Below are 15,683 nucleotides of genomic sequence, written 5' to 3'. Positions count from 1 at the left end.
GGGGTCTCAGGGCCCATGTGAACATTAACTTTGACTTCATTGCAGTCGTTGGTGTAGCCTTCGCCGTAGTTGTGCCTTTTCTGCTGCTCAGCTTGTTGGTCTTCATTCGCCGCAGTGGTAGAGCAGTGAATCCAATGGAGGCATTTGCAGTGACGGGTTCACCTGAATTGCGTAGTCTGCGGCGGGAACGGGAGGTGGTCCAGGTCGCCTTCACACGGGGACGGGCTTTAGAGAGGGAGCTCATGGGGATTCCCCTGAGGCAGGTATCCCTCCAGCGGCTGTTCAAGCGTCGCAAGGTAAACTTGATGAGCGAGCAGTAGTGCTGCCGAAGAAGTGTGTATTCTTTGGGCATTGGACGGCCTATGAGGAGGAGATCAGGCGGGCGCAGGGTTGCGAGGGGCGCGTGAGAGCCTTTCTTTGACTCCACTGCTTCCTAAGTTTATGTAAAGTGCTTGTGCATACGTGTGAGGGTTGAGCCTAGTCGCACCATTGGAGCTACTCAGAGTTACAGAACAACACATCGATGCTGAGAGGCGAGACAGAGACATGCGTGTTGTGGCGCTTTCCGGTCTTGCGTCCCTCCTATGGCCTTCACTTCCTCTCGGTAGGTGTGCCATCACGCAATTCGGCAGCCAGGCAAGTGCTTGTTTGGCTCCTGCGATTGCACCGTCTTGGCTGCGCCTTCACCATTGCTACCACTGCTGTATTCCACTCGTGTCTCTGTTTTTCCCTTCGCCTCCTCCCCTCCCCCCCCCCCGTCCCCCGTCCCACGCAGACACGTGGTCGGCTGGAGAATTCGGCGGAACTTCCACAACTTCTCTTTTGGCTCACTCGCTCTCTCCTGCTCCCCTCTCTCTGCCTTCCCCCCCCCCCCTCATAAGTGCGGCATAACAAACACACACCAGAGGGGGGCCCGTTGCCGGGGAAGGAGAGTCGTTCCTCCGGAACAAGCAAGAGGGAGAGGGAGTGACACGCGATCAGCATCACGCCGCTCTTCTTCCTCTCCTCTTCTCTTCCTCTCTCTCTCAGGTACGGCACCTCCTACGTCTTCGTCTCTTTACCCCTGTAGGAAGAGGGGTGTGCGGGGCACCGACGCCTATTGGCCACGTCTCCTGGGAGCGCTTCTGATAACCACCGATTCTCTTGGAGGCGGACGTCAGGTGTGTGTGCCCCACCGCTACCCTGCTGGTTGGGTCCGTCTCTCTCCCTCCCTCTCCCTCCCTCTCTCTCTATACTCCATTGATTTCGTCGCCACTTAGTATTTCCCTTCAGTTTTATTTGACTCCTTCTCCACATACACCAGCTTTGCTCGCTCACCATCGCGCGCGTGCGTGTGTGTGTGTGTGTGTGAGTGTGTGAGGCTCGCAGTTTCGCCGGCTTTACCCTCTGCGTATGGTTGTCTGGCATTGACACTGCGCTGCCCGCTCTCTCCGCTTGCGCATCCCCTTTTCGAGTTTTTCTTTCCCTGCGCCGACTCCACACACACACGTCTCGCTTGACTCGATATCGCCGCTCCTTCCATCGCTGCCTTTTGCTGCTTCTTCGCTTCCTCGTCCGCTTCACCTGCCACTCAGACTGTCGTGGGCAGGAGCGCTGCTCGTTACTTCTCCCTTACGTGCCTTCCGCCTGTGTCTGCCCGTTTGAGCCGCGTAAGCGAATTATCCGCCTGTTCGCTCTTGTTCAACTAACACGCAACCCCAAGCCCCTCTCTTTGTCTGTAGACGCGTCGTCATTTCCGCCACCCGGACAAGTGGGTGTGGTTCACCCACTTCACCTTGCTCGCTAGGGCTAGCGAGAGGGCCTCCTCTCTTCAGCAGGCTTGTGAAGCGATGCGCACGCACCACAAAGGGAGAACTCAAGCACGGTCACAGCGAAAAGTCCCACTCCGCACGTGTACATGCCATGTTGTCTGCACCACGTAGGGAAGCCTTCTGGGCCCTTTTGCTCACCATTGCACTTCTTAGTAGCACCAACGGATGGGCCAGCAGAGCGAGCATTGTAGCCTATACCGCCACCTCAGTGACGCGGAGTCAGCTCGCTGACGCGTCGCTGGAACACTGGGCACAGTACCAGACCCTGTGCGGCGCGCCAGGCGCTGCGCGAAAGATCCCACTCGTGGATTCACTGAACCGAGTCTTTGAGAACGTCGCCACCGCGAATGCCCGCTTCCCCTTCTACGCCTGGGGCAACTCGTCCTGGTACGTGAGCAGCATGGGCTTCCTTTCCCCCACCCCGTACGGCATGTGCAACGGGTACTGCGCGGCGCGTTTCTTTGCCGATCTCGGCGGAACGTACGCGTTTTCGAGCGACACGTCCGTGCTGTACGGCGGTGGCGGCGACTGGCCCATGATTGGCCTGTACGCGATGCCGTTTGAGACGACCGCGGCGAGTGCGTCGGAGAGCTTCATTTTGACGCTGGACTCCTCCGCAGACGGCGCAGCGTACACGGCAGTGGAGTACTGCAGCGTGCCGGCGCTTAACCAAGCAGCCACCGCGGAGGCCCGGCTGACGGCGCAGGTGGTGGTGTACGCGAACGGCACCATCATTATGCGGTACGCCTCGCTGCCTGACACCCGCGCGCTGCCGGCGTACATGCCGAGCACGGGGCTCATCTACTCAAAGACGCTGCGCACGGTGGTGCCGACGCCGACGGCGGCCAACGGCATTGCCGCGTACCGCTTCGACCCCGTGCTTGACGCGTGTGCCGGACATGGCGACGCCCCCGCGTGCACGGCGGACACGGGGCGCGGCTGTGTGTGGTGCTTCTCCACGTCGGCGTGCTGTGCGAGCACGCTGGTGTCGGAGGTGTGCCCGCGCGGGCAGTGGACAGCACCTGCAAGCAGCACGGCCGCCTTCACGCCGCAGCAGTTCTACGACGTCACCGTGGACTTTGACACCCCATTCGTGGCCATGGCAGACCGCAGCCACACCTTCGCACTGGCGAGCGGCTACTTCCCTCTTGCTCTTGCGAACCCTCAGCAAAACATTCCACTGTTCCGGACCCCGTCGCTAGAGCGCGTCTACTGCATCCCTGGCGCCTCCTGCCCCATGCAAACCAACACCCACCCTTGCGGTTTGCTTGGTAACACGTGCGTGAACGGCAACTACACGTTCTCTATCTTGGCGCTTGAATCGGAGTTCATCTTCGCGAAGGCCGGGCGCTGGGATGCACGGGCGCTACCCCAGCGCTCCCGCGGTGAAGAGCTCTGCGAGGAGGCCGCCGGCTGCGCTGAGGGCGTGGTGGGGCGGTTGACCGGGGCTGCCTTCAGCAACCACTACTCCTCCATGCCACTCTTCTCAGTGCAGCTGTACGCCGACATCAGCGGCGTAGTCGACGTCACGATCCAGTGTGCAAGCTGTGCGCCGGGCGACCCGATGCTCGCCCACCCCCCAATGCGCGTTGGGCTTGTCCGCCACGGTGTGGACGACGCATCGTCGGTGATGATCCCGCAGGGCCTCCTGCGCAGCGGGCTGCACGTCCGCTTTGTGCCGAAGTCGAGTTGCGTCGACTGCGGAGTGAACGGCTGGTGTGACGAGTCTTCGGGAACGTGCCACTGCCAGCCGGGGTACTACGGCAAGAGCTGCGCGGCGTGCCCTGCGTGCTGGGCGGGCAGCGAGTGCGACGACGGGAGCACCGGCAGCGGGACGTGCCTGTGCAAGGGAGAGGCGTGCGAGGCGGCGTGCGCGGGCACCAGCGGCGGGAGCATGGCGTCAAGGAGCTGCGCCGGGTGTGATGCTGTTGGTGGGCGGTGCAACTGCGGCGTGTGCGAATGCCAGGGTGGGTGGGGCGGCGCGGACTGCAACGTGGCTCCTGCTGACGCGTGCCGTGCGTACTCGTTCGACGGGTGCGAGGTGTGCGGACAGCACGAGGGGTGCGTGTTTTGCCATGACTCGACGTGCTTCAATCCTGCGCTGAGTGGGACGCCTGGCGGGTACACGTGCTCGTACAGCACCCCCGCCGCGGACACGCAGGCATGTGCGACCTACAGGAGCCGTGGTTGGCTTCCACCGATATCAGCGTCAGCTTTATCTGCTGCCGGTACTTGGGTCACGGCGGGGGCGGTTATGGCAGGGTTCATTACGATTTACGTCGTCTGCTGGTGTTTTTCCCACCAAAAGCGTCGTGACCTAACGGTCCAGCTGGCGGTTGGCACAACACCCACCTTCTTGAAGCCATACCGAGAGCGGGAGGTGGTCCAGTTCGACTTCACACGGGAACGGTCTTTGGAGAGGGAGCTCATGGGGATTCCCCTGAGGCAGGTATCCCTCCAGCGGCTGTTTAAGCGTCGCAAGGTAAACTTGATGAGCGAGCATTGAGTAAATCTTGTCGAGCAGGCTGTTCTGAGTTGTACAGTTGATGATGTGTAGGAGTTTGCATTGCGCTCTCGTGCTCCCTACTTTCGATAGCGGATAAAGGAGCTGCTTTGTGCTAAGCGATGCCAAACTCACTGCAGTGCCTGTGGGCGTGTGTTTGCCCTCTGTGCGCATCTCACTTTTCCTACCACGGCTGCGGCCACGTTACTTCGTCCTTTTTTCTGTTTTTCCTTTTCCCCTTCCCTGCCGACGGAGGGGCAGGGCCGTGCGTGGTGTCGGGGGCTCAGCGCTGCCTCTGTGGGGGGACGCCAGGCAGCCCCCCTTGCCCCTCCCCAATGCCGAATCGCTCTCTGGCGGTGGCAGGGCCAAGTGCCGAAGACGCCGGGTGGCCAGCGCGATGTGCCGCTGCTGATGCCGGCGGCCAGGTCCTGGATGTCGTTGCTTTGGAGCGGCCTGCGACCGTGCACACGTCTGTGCCACCCACGCGACGGGCAGCGTGCCCACGGAGCTCGAGTGCACCTCACCCGGCCCCGACTGCCTACTGGCAGGGTGCCTGGGCCGCCTCCGTGGGACGCACCCGGTGGCAGTCTGCGGGGCGGGGCGGACGGTGGGGCGGTGACACTCTTCCCAGGCTGCCGGGTGTGCGTTGCTGTGACGCGTGTTTGCGGCCGCTGCGCACGACGCGATGGTTCCGTGGCCGGGCTGCTAGAGCGGAGTGATGCCCGAGCTCTGCGGCAGGGAGCGGGCACGCTGGGAAAGAACTGTGGTGCAGCTAATGGCGACAGTGCTGCTGCTGCTTCGTCCCTCCCTTCGCGTGTGGATGACTAAGGCGGGGTGTATGCCAACTGTATCCTCCCCTTTTTGAGGAAATCCATGGAATGTGCTGCTAGTTATTCACGATGTATTATATACCACACCTCGTGGCTTGATCTCTTGACACTTGCGTCGTACAGGTCCCTCGTGCGTTGTAGCCTTCTCCCCCATCATGGCGGTAGTGAGTGCTTACGAATCTTTTCATTTTTCTTCCTCTGTATCTCATGAAGGGCTGCTGCGTACGCGCTTGCCTCTGGTTACGTCTTCGAGACGGGGAAGGTGGGGTGCAGTGGTGCTCGTTGCGGTGCTTCGCTGTGCTTTGCCGAAGGAGTTTTCTCATGTCTATACGCGAAGGGATTTGCATGGTGTGCTTGAGTGTCTCGCAGAGGCGCGTGAAGGTCCTTCACAGATGCTTTGGAGATGCGTGTTGTACGCAAGTTATTTGACCTTTGCCTCGAACGGTGAAGACATATCTACGAGTACGCTGTTGAGTTGCATGGAAGACAATGGAGAAAGGAAACGGAGGCGTTGCGCGAGGTGGCGCGACCCTCACAGCCACCTCAGGTGCAGGGAGGGATGTGTACCGGTACCTTACTAGTGGGTTTCGTGCCCCACGTTAGGTGTGAGGGTGTCCGCCACACTGCCCACCTCAGTACTCGTTGCGCGTAGGAACGCTTTTGTAGTATTTTCTAACACCCTGGCAGCCTCTGCTCGGGAGGCAACGGATGCTCGCTTGTAGGCGGCCACAACGGGGGGCTCTCTCCCTCTCACACTATGATCATGCTTGCTTGCCCTGACTTTCGCTGTTGCGACTTCTTGGCCTCTACTCGTATTGTTTCTCCGCCTCACCCTCGTTTCCACGGCGGCTCGCACTTGAATGGACGGCTGGTCTGCCTCCCTTGTGAGACCAACTCTTGTTCACGCTGCGCCGCTTGATCATCTGAAGGTGCGCAGCTTTCCCTGTGACTCTCAAGAATCATGCTTGTCTGTCGCCGCGGTTATTCTCTTGTGACTTTTCCGCGGCCTGGAAGTCTCAGTGCTGCGGTGGCGTCCATCCAGCTGTCCAGGGCATCGTGCAGCTCTGCAGCTTCCCCCTCTTCTCCCTCCTCGACTTTCCTCCGTTCCGCGACACCTGGCAAGGTTCGCGTGCGTATCCGCACCCGCGACGGAGCCGTGCACGAGCGTATGTACAAGGACGGCGACAACTTGATGGAGTCGATCCGCGATGACTCTACGTTGTCGGTGGATGTCCCGGGAGCCTGCAACGGCACCTGTCAGTGTTCCACCTGTCATGTTCTTCTTCACTCTGCGGAGTGGGCGCGCAAAGTGGAGAGTCTGTTTCCCATCACTGACGCGGAGCAGGATTGCCTTGACAAGGCGCCTGATGTCTCGGATACCTCACGACTCGGCTGCCAGCTCACCTTGTCAGACGAGCTCAATGGACTGGAAATCGACCTACCAAAGCGTACGCTGGATGTGCGATGGCAGGCCACCTTTCGGCGGACCACCTCGAAGTGAACGCAGGCGCGAATCGGGTTTGCGAATGACCGACCTGTGCTTCACTGGATCGTGCGCCCGTACAGAATGCGATGGAAGGGGGGAAGAAATACGTCACAACAACTTTGTTTGGCTCTGTATTAGTTAGGCTGGCCGCACCCTTCGAGAAAGGCCGTCTCTGCTGGAGGAAGCACTTCCTAACCGCTGTGAGTCGCTCACACTTATGGCGGAAGCACACGCTCTCGTAGAGAGGGCAACTGCACAACGCCTTCTTGCCTCTATGTAGCTAGTACATTGCTTCTCCGTTCACGTCAGCTTCCCACGCGCAGGCACTCAACCTGCGTTTTGATTACGCTGTTCAGGTGAAAGGCGCTGTCCCACACTCAGGCCGCGTAGCAGAGAAGAGGCCTCCACCAACAGAAAACCATGGATTACCTCCGTCGTCCCCGGCAGCAGCTCGTCCCGACAACCAACAACCAACTGCACCGTTTAACCTCGGTCTTCTGTGTTGTGGACCTCACATATATAGTCGTCCCCCCTCCTCTCTCTCTCTCTCTCGAAGGCACTCGAAGGCACTCGATCTACAAGAGTATGCGGGACTTTCTGTCTTGTCCACGGGGCGGTACACAAAATTGACGCCGTTGTACGAGGAGGAGATGGACCTGCTCCATCAAGTCATCGTCCAACGTCGCACGTGTCTTAACCTGAGCCGCCAAGCCCACAGCATCACGTAACGTCACGGCGCTGCCGTCACGATACACAGAAGCAGCATGAGCTTGACAATAGGGTACTGGCAACGTACTGGTGGCGGTGGTGCGAGAGCGGGAGGGAATTCCATCATGGTAGGCCGCTCAAACCGAGGTACGGGGCTCCTTTGCCCTTTCAACTGTTGTTTTGTTTTCGTTTGCTTGTTTGGTGGTGGTGGTGCTAGTGCTGTGCCGCTCACGTGGTCCGTTCGCCGCATCTTTGCGACTTTGCAGCTCGTACAATGAGTGCCACTACGCGCTGAATGAGATGCGCAGCGAGGGGCAACCACAACAAAAAACAACAGCCCACACACACACGCGCGCGCGAATGGGACTATTTGTCTTTGGCAAGTGCAGAAGGGCCTTTCTGCTGTCACGCAAGCAAACGCCATGCGGCTGTCTCACAGACGCATCCCGCGCAGCTGCTATCCCCCCGATCATAGAGGCAAAGTCTTGAGCCTCCCGTCATTGTGGAGCTCACATCACGAGTCAATGACTCCAAACCATTTTGTTTACTTGCCTCTGTTCCTCCTCTCCTGCATGTCAATGCATTTCCTCGGCTACATCTCTCACTGAGACGTGAGACGTACCACGTCATAGTGTTGAGACTGCGAAGCACGCACGGACAGGGGGTCTGTCGGCCCATTATTTTGGGGGTAGCAGCTGGTAGGGGCCTACGCACATCCATCTTTACTGGTATCGCCTATCCTCCACTTCACTTCTTCCCTGTTGGCGCACTGCTCACCGCCGCTCTTCTGAACATCAGAGTGTCTATATGTTGTTGTGGTGTGAGGCGCCTTTCCTCGTAAGAAAGTGGGTGAGGATGTACCGAAGGCTCCTCCCCGGTCCCCCGCGCCCGCGATGCATGGCGGCGCCGATGCTGCTCAGTACTTCACGGGCACCCAAAGGCACCCCTGGTAGAGTCCAGGTGCATGTCAAGAAGCGAGACGGCACACACTGTGACGTGGAGGTGCCGGTCGGCCTCTCGCTCATGCAGGCCCTCCGTGACGTCGCGAGACTCGATGTGGAGGGCACCTGCAACGGGGAAATGGTCTGTGCCACCTGTCATGTGAGACTCTCGGCGACATCCTTCAAAAGGGTCGCAGGACCCTCCGAGGAGGAAGAGGACGTTTTGGCCAAGGTGCTCGACGTGAAGGAGACGTCCCGACTTGCGTGCCAGGTGGATCTGACCCCGGAGGTGGATGGGCTGGAGGTGGAGCTTCCGCCATACGACAATGGCCGCTGCTAGCGTGGCAACGTAGGTGCAAAACGCACCCACATTGCGAGAGGCGATGAATGCGACCGAGAGGCTCAGCCAAACGTTCAGCGCAGAGTATTTCATCGTCCCGGGCAGCGTTTCTTGTTCTTCTTCACAGTTTCGATGATGTTGTGGATGAGTTTTGTTGGTTTTGGTGACTTTCGCCGACTTGTAATAGCCTTTTGTGTTTTCGAACGTCTCAGCCGACTGCACCCGCTGGCACACCGAAGGGATGTCTGAAATTGAACAGCAAAGGAACGGCCTTCCTGGGACTGGCCGAAGACTGACTAACACGAGTGCCACCAGGCGCAAAAAGCAGAGCAGCGCGCTGTTCGACAACAGAGCGTGCAGAACAGAAGCACCGCGCATAGCTGACAGCTTGGCAGACGCGGTGATACGCTGTTTATCAACAGGGGTGGGAGTAAGGTGGCCTTCACGCCTGTGTGCGGGTGGGTGTGTGGCGTCGCACTCTGGTGACTCTGCATTGGAAACAAAACGCGCAGACGGCACTCCGCCTCAGGTGAGGTATGCACAGCTACCACAGCATCTACACCGCCGTATAGTGCGTAGGCTTGTATCCAGCCCTCTTCGCCATCCACTGTCGCCTCTTCACCCTCGTGGCGTCTTCTCCACGCTCTCCTGCGCGCAGCCACCGCAAAGGACGACGACTCGCGCGCGCTTTATTTCGTGGAACGAGTGCAACATCGCTTTATCGCCGCTAGGCCGACGCTAAAACGCGTGAAGGCGTGTGCTCATCGAGCACCTCTCTCCATTTCTGTGCTTTTAATACGTCCATTGGCTCGTCTTGCGATGCGTCGTTATTCCTCGCTTCGCCCCACTGGCGTCTTGCTGCGGCCTCCTCTCATCCCTGTCGGTACTCTTTGTACCCCGCGTACGTCGTACAGCACACCCGGCAAGGTGAAGGTCTGTGTTAAGGCGCAGGATGGCACTCTATGCGACTTCGAGGCGCCAGCTGGCATGTCTCTGATGCATGCGATTCGCGACGTAGCGAAGCTGGAGATGGATGGAGCCTGCGATGGCTGCGTGCAGTGCTCGACTTGTCATGTGTATCTTTCCAAGTCATGCTTCAAGAAGCTTGGGAAACTCTCTGAGCAGGAGCAGGACATCCTCGACAAAGCACTCGACCTCAAGGACACGTCCCGGCTCGCATGCCAAATCATCCTCACCCCTGAGATGAGTGGCTTAGAGGTGGCGCTTCCAAGGAGTGTCACTAACCTACTCCTGTGATGAACGAGCGGCAGGGCTGGGTGGGTCTACTGTGAAGGCATTCTTAGTTTATTGGGGTACTCTCAGTGCACCCCCCGCATCTCTCCGCCCTCCTCTTCCTCTCCCTCATCCGCTGTGGCTGATGTGTTTTTTTTTTTTGCGCTGACGCGACACCGCTAAACGGCGTTTCAACACGGACGGTGCCGTCGAGCGACGCGCACGCGAGACGAATAAAGCGGCGAAAGAAGGAAAACCATGAAATATGCGCCCGAATGAGTGAAGAGGCGGAGAAGGCGCAGACGTCTGGATGTGCGGCTCTGTGTTGACGCGTTGGGTGCTGCACCATTCGACGCGGCTTGTGAAGTGAATGAGACCTTCACAGAACAGAGAACGGAGTGATACCAAAACCTAACCCAAGGCGCACATACGTCGCCTCCGACATGTCGCTCTCTCTCTTTCTTATCTCTCAACAATATGATCCACGCAGGGCGCCTCTTTGTTTGTCCTTGTCTCCCTCCCTCCTCAAGCAGTGCTTCACCGGGATAGACGATACTGCTAACCCACCACATCGGTTGAAGCCGAAATACGACCAAAAACCACGTAAGGGGTACGCTGCTCACCTCCGCTGAGTTGTCACGAAGCTCGACACCCACTCTGAATGCATCAGTTTGCGCTACCAAGGGCGGCACTCTGTGCGCGTCGATCTCTAGCATCAGCAGCCCTGGCAAGCTCTTCAGGCACGTCGCTCCGCTGGTGCACCACACCTCCACCTCCCCTTTCGTCGCCCGTCACTACTCCTGGAAAGGTAAGGGTTCACATCAAGAGCGAGACGGAGGGAAAAGAGACGACAGTTCAGGCCGCCGTTGGGCTCACTTTGATGGAGGTGATTCGCGATGTCGCCAAGATGGATATGGAAGCGGCGTGCGACGGAACGTGCGCGTGCAGCACCTGCCACGTCATCTTCATGGAGTCGTCCTACAAGAAACTTCTGGACGCACCAAGTGAGGACGAGATGGACATGCTAGACCTGGCTCCAAAGGTCACCAATACATCGAGGCTTTCGTGTCAGGTGCGGATCACGCCGGAGCTGGACAACATCTCCGTGACGATACCCAACGAGATGGAGAACCAAATGGGCTACTGAGCTTCGCTTCAAGGAGCAGATGAGGCGTGCGTGCGTACGTGTGTGGGTACTCTTTCGTGTGTTGCGCCGTTACTTACCCACATGTGGTACTGAGTTCTTTGAGAAGAGGACGAGGAGTTGGTTTCAGTGAAGAGCTGCTTTAGACTTTAAACGCGGTAGAAATAAAGCGCATCATACGGCACCTAAGCGGGGTCCTCTCCGTTTGCTTTGTACTCTCTTCCCCCGTGTCATTACCACGAAGTAGAGCCATCTCTTAAAGTGGCCACTACCGTCTCTCTAGCACTTCCAGGTCAACGTGCGCGGCGTTGGCGTCGCTAGTCGATGTTACCCTGCCGCTCTCCCACCTCCGCGCCTCCCGCCTCCACCCGAAGGGTCTTTAGAGCACATTCATAGTTTCCTAACGACTCTCACGGATACCGTCACAGCGATGCCGTGCACCGTGATCGGCATCTCCGGCGCCTCGGGCTCCGGCAAGTCGTCGCTCAGCACAAACATTGTATCGGAGCTTATGGCGCACTGCGGCCCCGTCAGCATCGGCGTCATCTGCGAGGATTTCTACTACAGGGACCAGTCCAACATCCCTGAGAGCGAGCGAGCCTATACCAACTATGACCATCCAAAGTCGCTTGAGCACGACCTGCTGACAACGCACCTTCGCGAGCTGAAGTCAGGCAAGACGGTGCAAATACCCCAGTACGACTATGTGCACCACACGCGCTCTGACACTGCAGTCACGATGACGCCGAAGAGCGTCCTCATTGTCGAGGGTATTCTCCTCTTTACAAATGCGGAGCTGCGCAACGAGATGGACTGCCTCATCTTCGTTGACACCCCGCTGGACATCTGCCTGATCCGGCGCGCGAAGCGCGATATGAGGGAACGTGGTCGCACCTTCGAGTCCGTCATTGAACAATACGAGGCGACGGTGCGTCCCATGTACTACGCGTACGTTGAGCCGTCTAAGGTGTACGCCGACATCATCGTGCCGAGTTGGAAGGACAACAGCGTCGCAGTCGGGGTGTTGAGGGCTAAGCTGAATCACGACCTCGAGAAGATGTGATGCCACCAGACTGCCGAATTCGATTCTTCTCGTGTGCGGTGGGTACCCTTTCGTTGAAGCGACTAACGACTGCCGACATGCGGATCGCGCTCCCCCCGTTCGCTCGACTTGGCGCCCATCTGCCTCTTCTCCGTCGACTGCCTCTTTCCCTGCGAGTGGCTCCGCACACGAGCCCTCCCCAGCATGTTACGCAGCGGATGTCTTGCAGGCTAAGAACGGCTAGCATTGGGGCCGCGTGGCTCTGCATCTGTTCCGTACCAATACTGCACTCAATCAAGCGCAGGAGAGAGTGTGTGTGGTACTGCATTTCCTGAACATGATCGCACTTCTCCCACCCACCCCCCCCCCCCCACCACTCACTCACGCCATTTTACTTATTTTCTATCACCGCTCTGTTCCCCTTTCCTCGGCGCTTGTCTTGACGTGATGCGTGGCACGGAATAGTCCACTTTACTGTCCACTCTCCACGCATAATTCCCTCTGTCTTTTTATCACATCATGCACATGCAGCTAAGCGAGGCGATGCCAGGCTACAAAACCCCACCATGAGGTCCATCTCGTGGATCAAGGAGGCTCACCGCACTTTACCTGTTTCTACTATTCAAGCGCAACGTGCTGGCGACTTTGGCGCTCCGCATGCTCCCTCCGGCGTCTACACTTCAGGTGCTGCTGCAGGTTCCATGCCGCCATTGCAGTACGGACGCAGCCATTTGGAACATTCGCCTGCCGCGCCGAGAACGCACGCTTTGCCTGGCGCGTATAGCGCGTACAGAGGGGGTGATGCAACGGCCTACAATGCACGACCAATGGTGGATGCCAGTGGTGTGTAGGACGTGTGCACTGGCTACCATTCAGGCAATCCACCTCCCACCGAGGGCACGAGTATGGCGTGGAGGGGGCCCACCTCTGCACCTATCCAGCTGCTCCACCGCTAGCACGTCCTGGTTATCCGGGGTACTACTACTGAGGCGGGACTTATGGAAAGCCTGAAGGCTCTCTCTTCATCGTACACGGGATCGGCGTTGCTGCCGAGTGGGTGGACTCTCCCCTTCTCCTTTGCACGCTGCCATGATTTCTCTCTCTTCTTTGCTGTTCCGATGTTGTTTGTTTATCCACGTGCATTTCCTTCAGGCGCTGGCGTTGTGTGCGTGGGATCGGCGTCCTCGTCGCGCTTTTCTCGCTGCGTGCTCATTGTGTGTTTTGGAGGGAAAGGGGGGGGCTCTGCTAGTCCCTGCGTGGGGGCTTCTCCTCTTGGCCCCTGCATCTTCATTTCTGGTCTTCGCACATCCGGCTTGTGGGGTCGTAATGCACTGCAGAAGAGGCTCTTCTTTGCAGGCGCAGTATTCATTGTTTCTCAGGCTTCTGTTGAGGGTTGTGCCTTACTTTTCTCTCCGTGCGATGCGGCACTCATTCGTACGAAATCCGGCGCCTTCGAAGCCCCTCGTTCGCTCTCTCCGCACCCCCTTTCATGTGGTGTACTCTGCAGGAATCCTCGGGTGCAACGCGAAGCGGCGCCATACCTAAACGAGAAGTGCACTGCTGCGAAACTCGCAACAAAACACTGACTGTGTTGGGTGGCATTAGGTGCTCTGGGAAGCGTGTGCAACGCACCCCAGCGACCCCCCCTTTCCCCGTCCTCTTTGGCGGACAGTATGGACCTCTCTCATCCGCCTCTCTTGGGGACACATGTTTGTCAACCCCCTCTTTACTGGCCTGCCTCGTCCCGCCGCCCCCCCCCCCTTCCCGCTTCTCTTATTTGAACATTTGGAGAGCCGCGCAGAGCACGTCGAACATCGTCTCCATCGTGTTTCTGCGGCCGACTAAAGAGAGAAAAAAAAAAGCAAGCGTCGTGGCATACACACACACACCGCATCCTCTCACCTCTCTCTCTTGCTACTGCAGGGGTGGGCCTTTTGATTCGCTCCATTTCCGTCTAAAGCTCTGTTGGCGCTTTCTCCAGCGCTGGCGTCTGCCACGCCCCGGTGCACTTCAGCCGGGAGCCTCATAGTTCTTTCGGTCCCAGTGATGGACCTTCTTTCTCTGTATGCCCATGGCTATCACACTTGAACGGAGGATGCCGCAGCTACACTCCTGCGCGTCACTGTGCGTCACCACACTTCTTGTCAGCCTGATGATGCTTCTTGCATTCCCCCTTTTCACCTCCCTGACTAAGAAGAGCGAGTCGATCATCGCCAACACAGCGTCGCTGGATTACAACGTCACTGAGGGGCGGAAAGCGCTTTACTTTTGCAAGTCGGCGTACTGCCCCGTGAAGAGTGTGATTGAGTGGAACTGCGGCAGCGCCTGCTCCAACGCCACGCCGAATTTTCGCGTTTTTAACGTCTACGACAACACCTCAACCGGCAACTTCGGCTATAGCGGCATCGACAACGATGCGGGGCGCATTGTCGTGGTCTTCCGCGGCACGCACAACACGGCAAACTGGATACAAGACTTGGACTTCTGGTCCATCCCATACCCCAACCCGAGCTGTGGAAACAACTGCAGGATTCACCGCGGCTTTTATAGGGCGTACAGCAGTATTCGCTATCAGCTGATCTACGATGTGCTGTCGATGCTTGAGCGGTATCCTTCCTACACCCTCTTCATCACCGGCCACTCCCTCGGTGGTGCAATGGCCCTGCTGGCTGCTATTGACTTTACAACATGGAACGTTTCGAAGCCGGAAGTAGTGGACAACAGCGTGCAGCCCAGCAGCGCGGCACCAAAGCCATCGCACTTGGCACCGGTGATGCTCTACACATTTGGTGAACCCCGCGTGGGCAACCAGTACTTCACGAATTGGTCTACGTCTGTCTTGGCCAACGAGAAGCAGTTTCGTATCACTCACGCAAAGGATCCTGTGCCACATCTGCCACCGCTCTCGTGGAGCTATGTACATGTGCCGCAGGAGGTGTGGTACCCCGCAGACGACGAGGCCGTCCTCCTATGCCAGGACAACAGCTCTACCGAGGACCCGTTATGCAGCAACAGTGTGTACGCGACAAGAGTGGCGGACCATCTCATCTACTTCGGTATTTGTACACGATGCGAGTGCACGGCGGCGGAGATGGAGGAAATCTACAAGTACAAGCTACCACCCGAGACATATAGTCTTCTCGCCCTCGACTACGTCATGAACAAACCCCGTCCTACAGTACGCTGAGCCCTCCCCTCTCCTTCTTTCCCTCTCTCAGCACAGCAAGCGCGCGCGCATTCTCTCTGAAGATGCCAATTTGATTTCACTCGCTCATCTCTGACGTTGTCTCCTTTTGGCAGTATGTGCATGTGCGCTTGCCATTCTGTCTCTTCGCATGTGCCTTCTGACTTGAACGCATTGATAGTGGTGTCTGGTGAGCTCTTTATTTGCTAGAGAGACGCCACCGTATTCCTGTGCTTATCCCTGGTGCTGACTCGCTTCTCTCTCTCTCCCAGCTTCGATGTGGTTCTTCACCCCTCGAATTACACCATGCCCACGCCCTTGTTGCGCACGAATATCTCATTTGATTTTCTTTTGCTACCAGAGACTGTGCGACTCGCTTTTTTCTCCAGTGCTGCTCTCCCGTTTGCGGATTGTATTCTTCCCACGATTCCCCTTCTTGTGATGTTTCGATTGGGCCGTCT

At 58.1% G+C, this 15,683-nt stretch overlaps 8 protein-coding genes across 8 annotated transcripts in view, besides 1 other annotated feature; all 8 read left to right on the top strand.

Moving 5' to 3' along the window:
• LPMP_312370 (hypothetical protein) overlaps positions 1-320 on the top strand; it is a gene marked incomplete at both ends in the record, with an annotated part of 2,005 nt that extends 1,685 nt beyond the window's left edge. Inside the window, one exon of the mRNA XM_010703322.1 lies at positions 1-320. Coding sequence (XP_010701624.1) covers positions 1-320 — 320 coding nt within the window.
• Positions 321-1,902: 1,582 nt separating this feature from the next.
• LPMP_312360 (hypothetical protein) lies at positions 1,903-4,317 on the top strand (the record flags this gene model as incomplete). Its single annotated transcript, XM_010703321.1, has 1 exon — positions 1,903-4,317. The coding sequence occupies one exon, from the start codon at positions 1,903-1,905 to the stop codon at positions 4,315-4,317; it is 2,415 nt and encodes an 804-aa protein (XP_010701623.1).
• A 238-nt stretch (positions 4,318-4,555) lies between these two features.
• Positions 4,556-5,071: a repeat region.
• A 1,034-nt stretch (positions 5,072-6,105) lies between these two features.
• LPMP_312350 (ferredoxin, 2fe-2s-like protein) lies at positions 6,106-6,645 on the top strand (the record flags this gene model as incomplete). Its single annotated transcript, XM_010703320.1, has 1 exon — positions 6,106-6,645. The coding sequence occupies one exon, from the start codon at positions 6,106-6,108 to the stop codon at positions 6,643-6,645; it is 540 nt and encodes a 179-aa protein (XP_010701622.1).
• Positions 6,646-8,145: 1,500 nt separating this feature from the next.
• On the top strand, positions 8,146-8,619 carry LPMP_312340 (adrenodoxin-like protein; the record flags this gene model as incomplete). Its single annotated transcript, XM_010703319.1, has 1 exon — positions 8,146-8,619. One exon carries the CDS (start codon positions 8,146-8,148, stop codon positions 8,617-8,619), a length of 474 nt encoding a protein of 157 aa, XP_010701621.1.
• An 819-nt stretch (positions 8,620-9,438) lies between these two features.
• LPMP_312330 (adrenodoxin-like protein) lies at positions 9,439-9,876 on the top strand (the record flags this gene model as incomplete). The annotated part of the gene is made up of 1 exon (XM_010703318.1): positions 9,439-9,876. The coding sequence occupies one exon, from the start codon at positions 9,439-9,441 to the stop codon at positions 9,874-9,876; it is 438 nt and encodes a 145-aa protein (XP_010701620.1).
• A 637-nt stretch (positions 9,877-10,513) lies between these two features.
• LPMP_312320 (ferredoxin 2fe-2s-like protein) lies at positions 10,514-10,999 on the top strand (the record flags this gene model as incomplete). Its single annotated transcript, XM_010703317.1, has 1 exon — positions 10,514-10,999. The coding sequence occupies one exon, from the start codon at positions 10,514-10,516 to the stop codon at positions 10,997-10,999; it is 486 nt and encodes a 161-aa protein (XP_010701619.1).
• Positions 11,000-11,426: 427 nt separating this feature from the next.
• Positions 11,427-12,059, top strand: LPMP_312310 (uridine kinase-like protein; the record flags this gene model as incomplete). The annotated part of the gene is made up of 1 exon (XM_010703316.1): positions 11,427-12,059. One exon carries the CDS (start codon positions 11,427-11,429, stop codon positions 12,057-12,059), a length of 633 nt encoding a protein of 210 aa, XP_010701618.1.
• Positions 12,060-14,103: 2,044 nt separating this feature from the next.
• On the top strand, positions 14,104-15,225 carry LPMP_312300 (lipase, putative; the record flags this gene model as incomplete). Its single annotated transcript, XM_010703315.1, has 1 exon — positions 14,104-15,225. The coding sequence occupies one exon, from the start codon at positions 14,104-14,106 to the stop codon at positions 15,223-15,225; it is 1,122 nt and encodes a 373-aa protein (XP_010701617.1).
• Positions 15,226-15,683: the final 458 nt, after the last annotated feature.

The sequence above is a fragment of the Leishmania panamensis genome (genome assembly GCF_000755165.1).
Source record: "Leishmania panamensis strain MHOM/PA/94/PSC-1 chromosome 31 sequence".
Taxonomy (NCBI): Eukaryota; Euglenozoa; class Kinetoplastea; order Trypanosomatida; family Trypanosomatidae; genus Leishmania; species Leishmania panamensis.
This window is presented reverse-complemented; position numbering and strand designations above follow the sequence as displayed.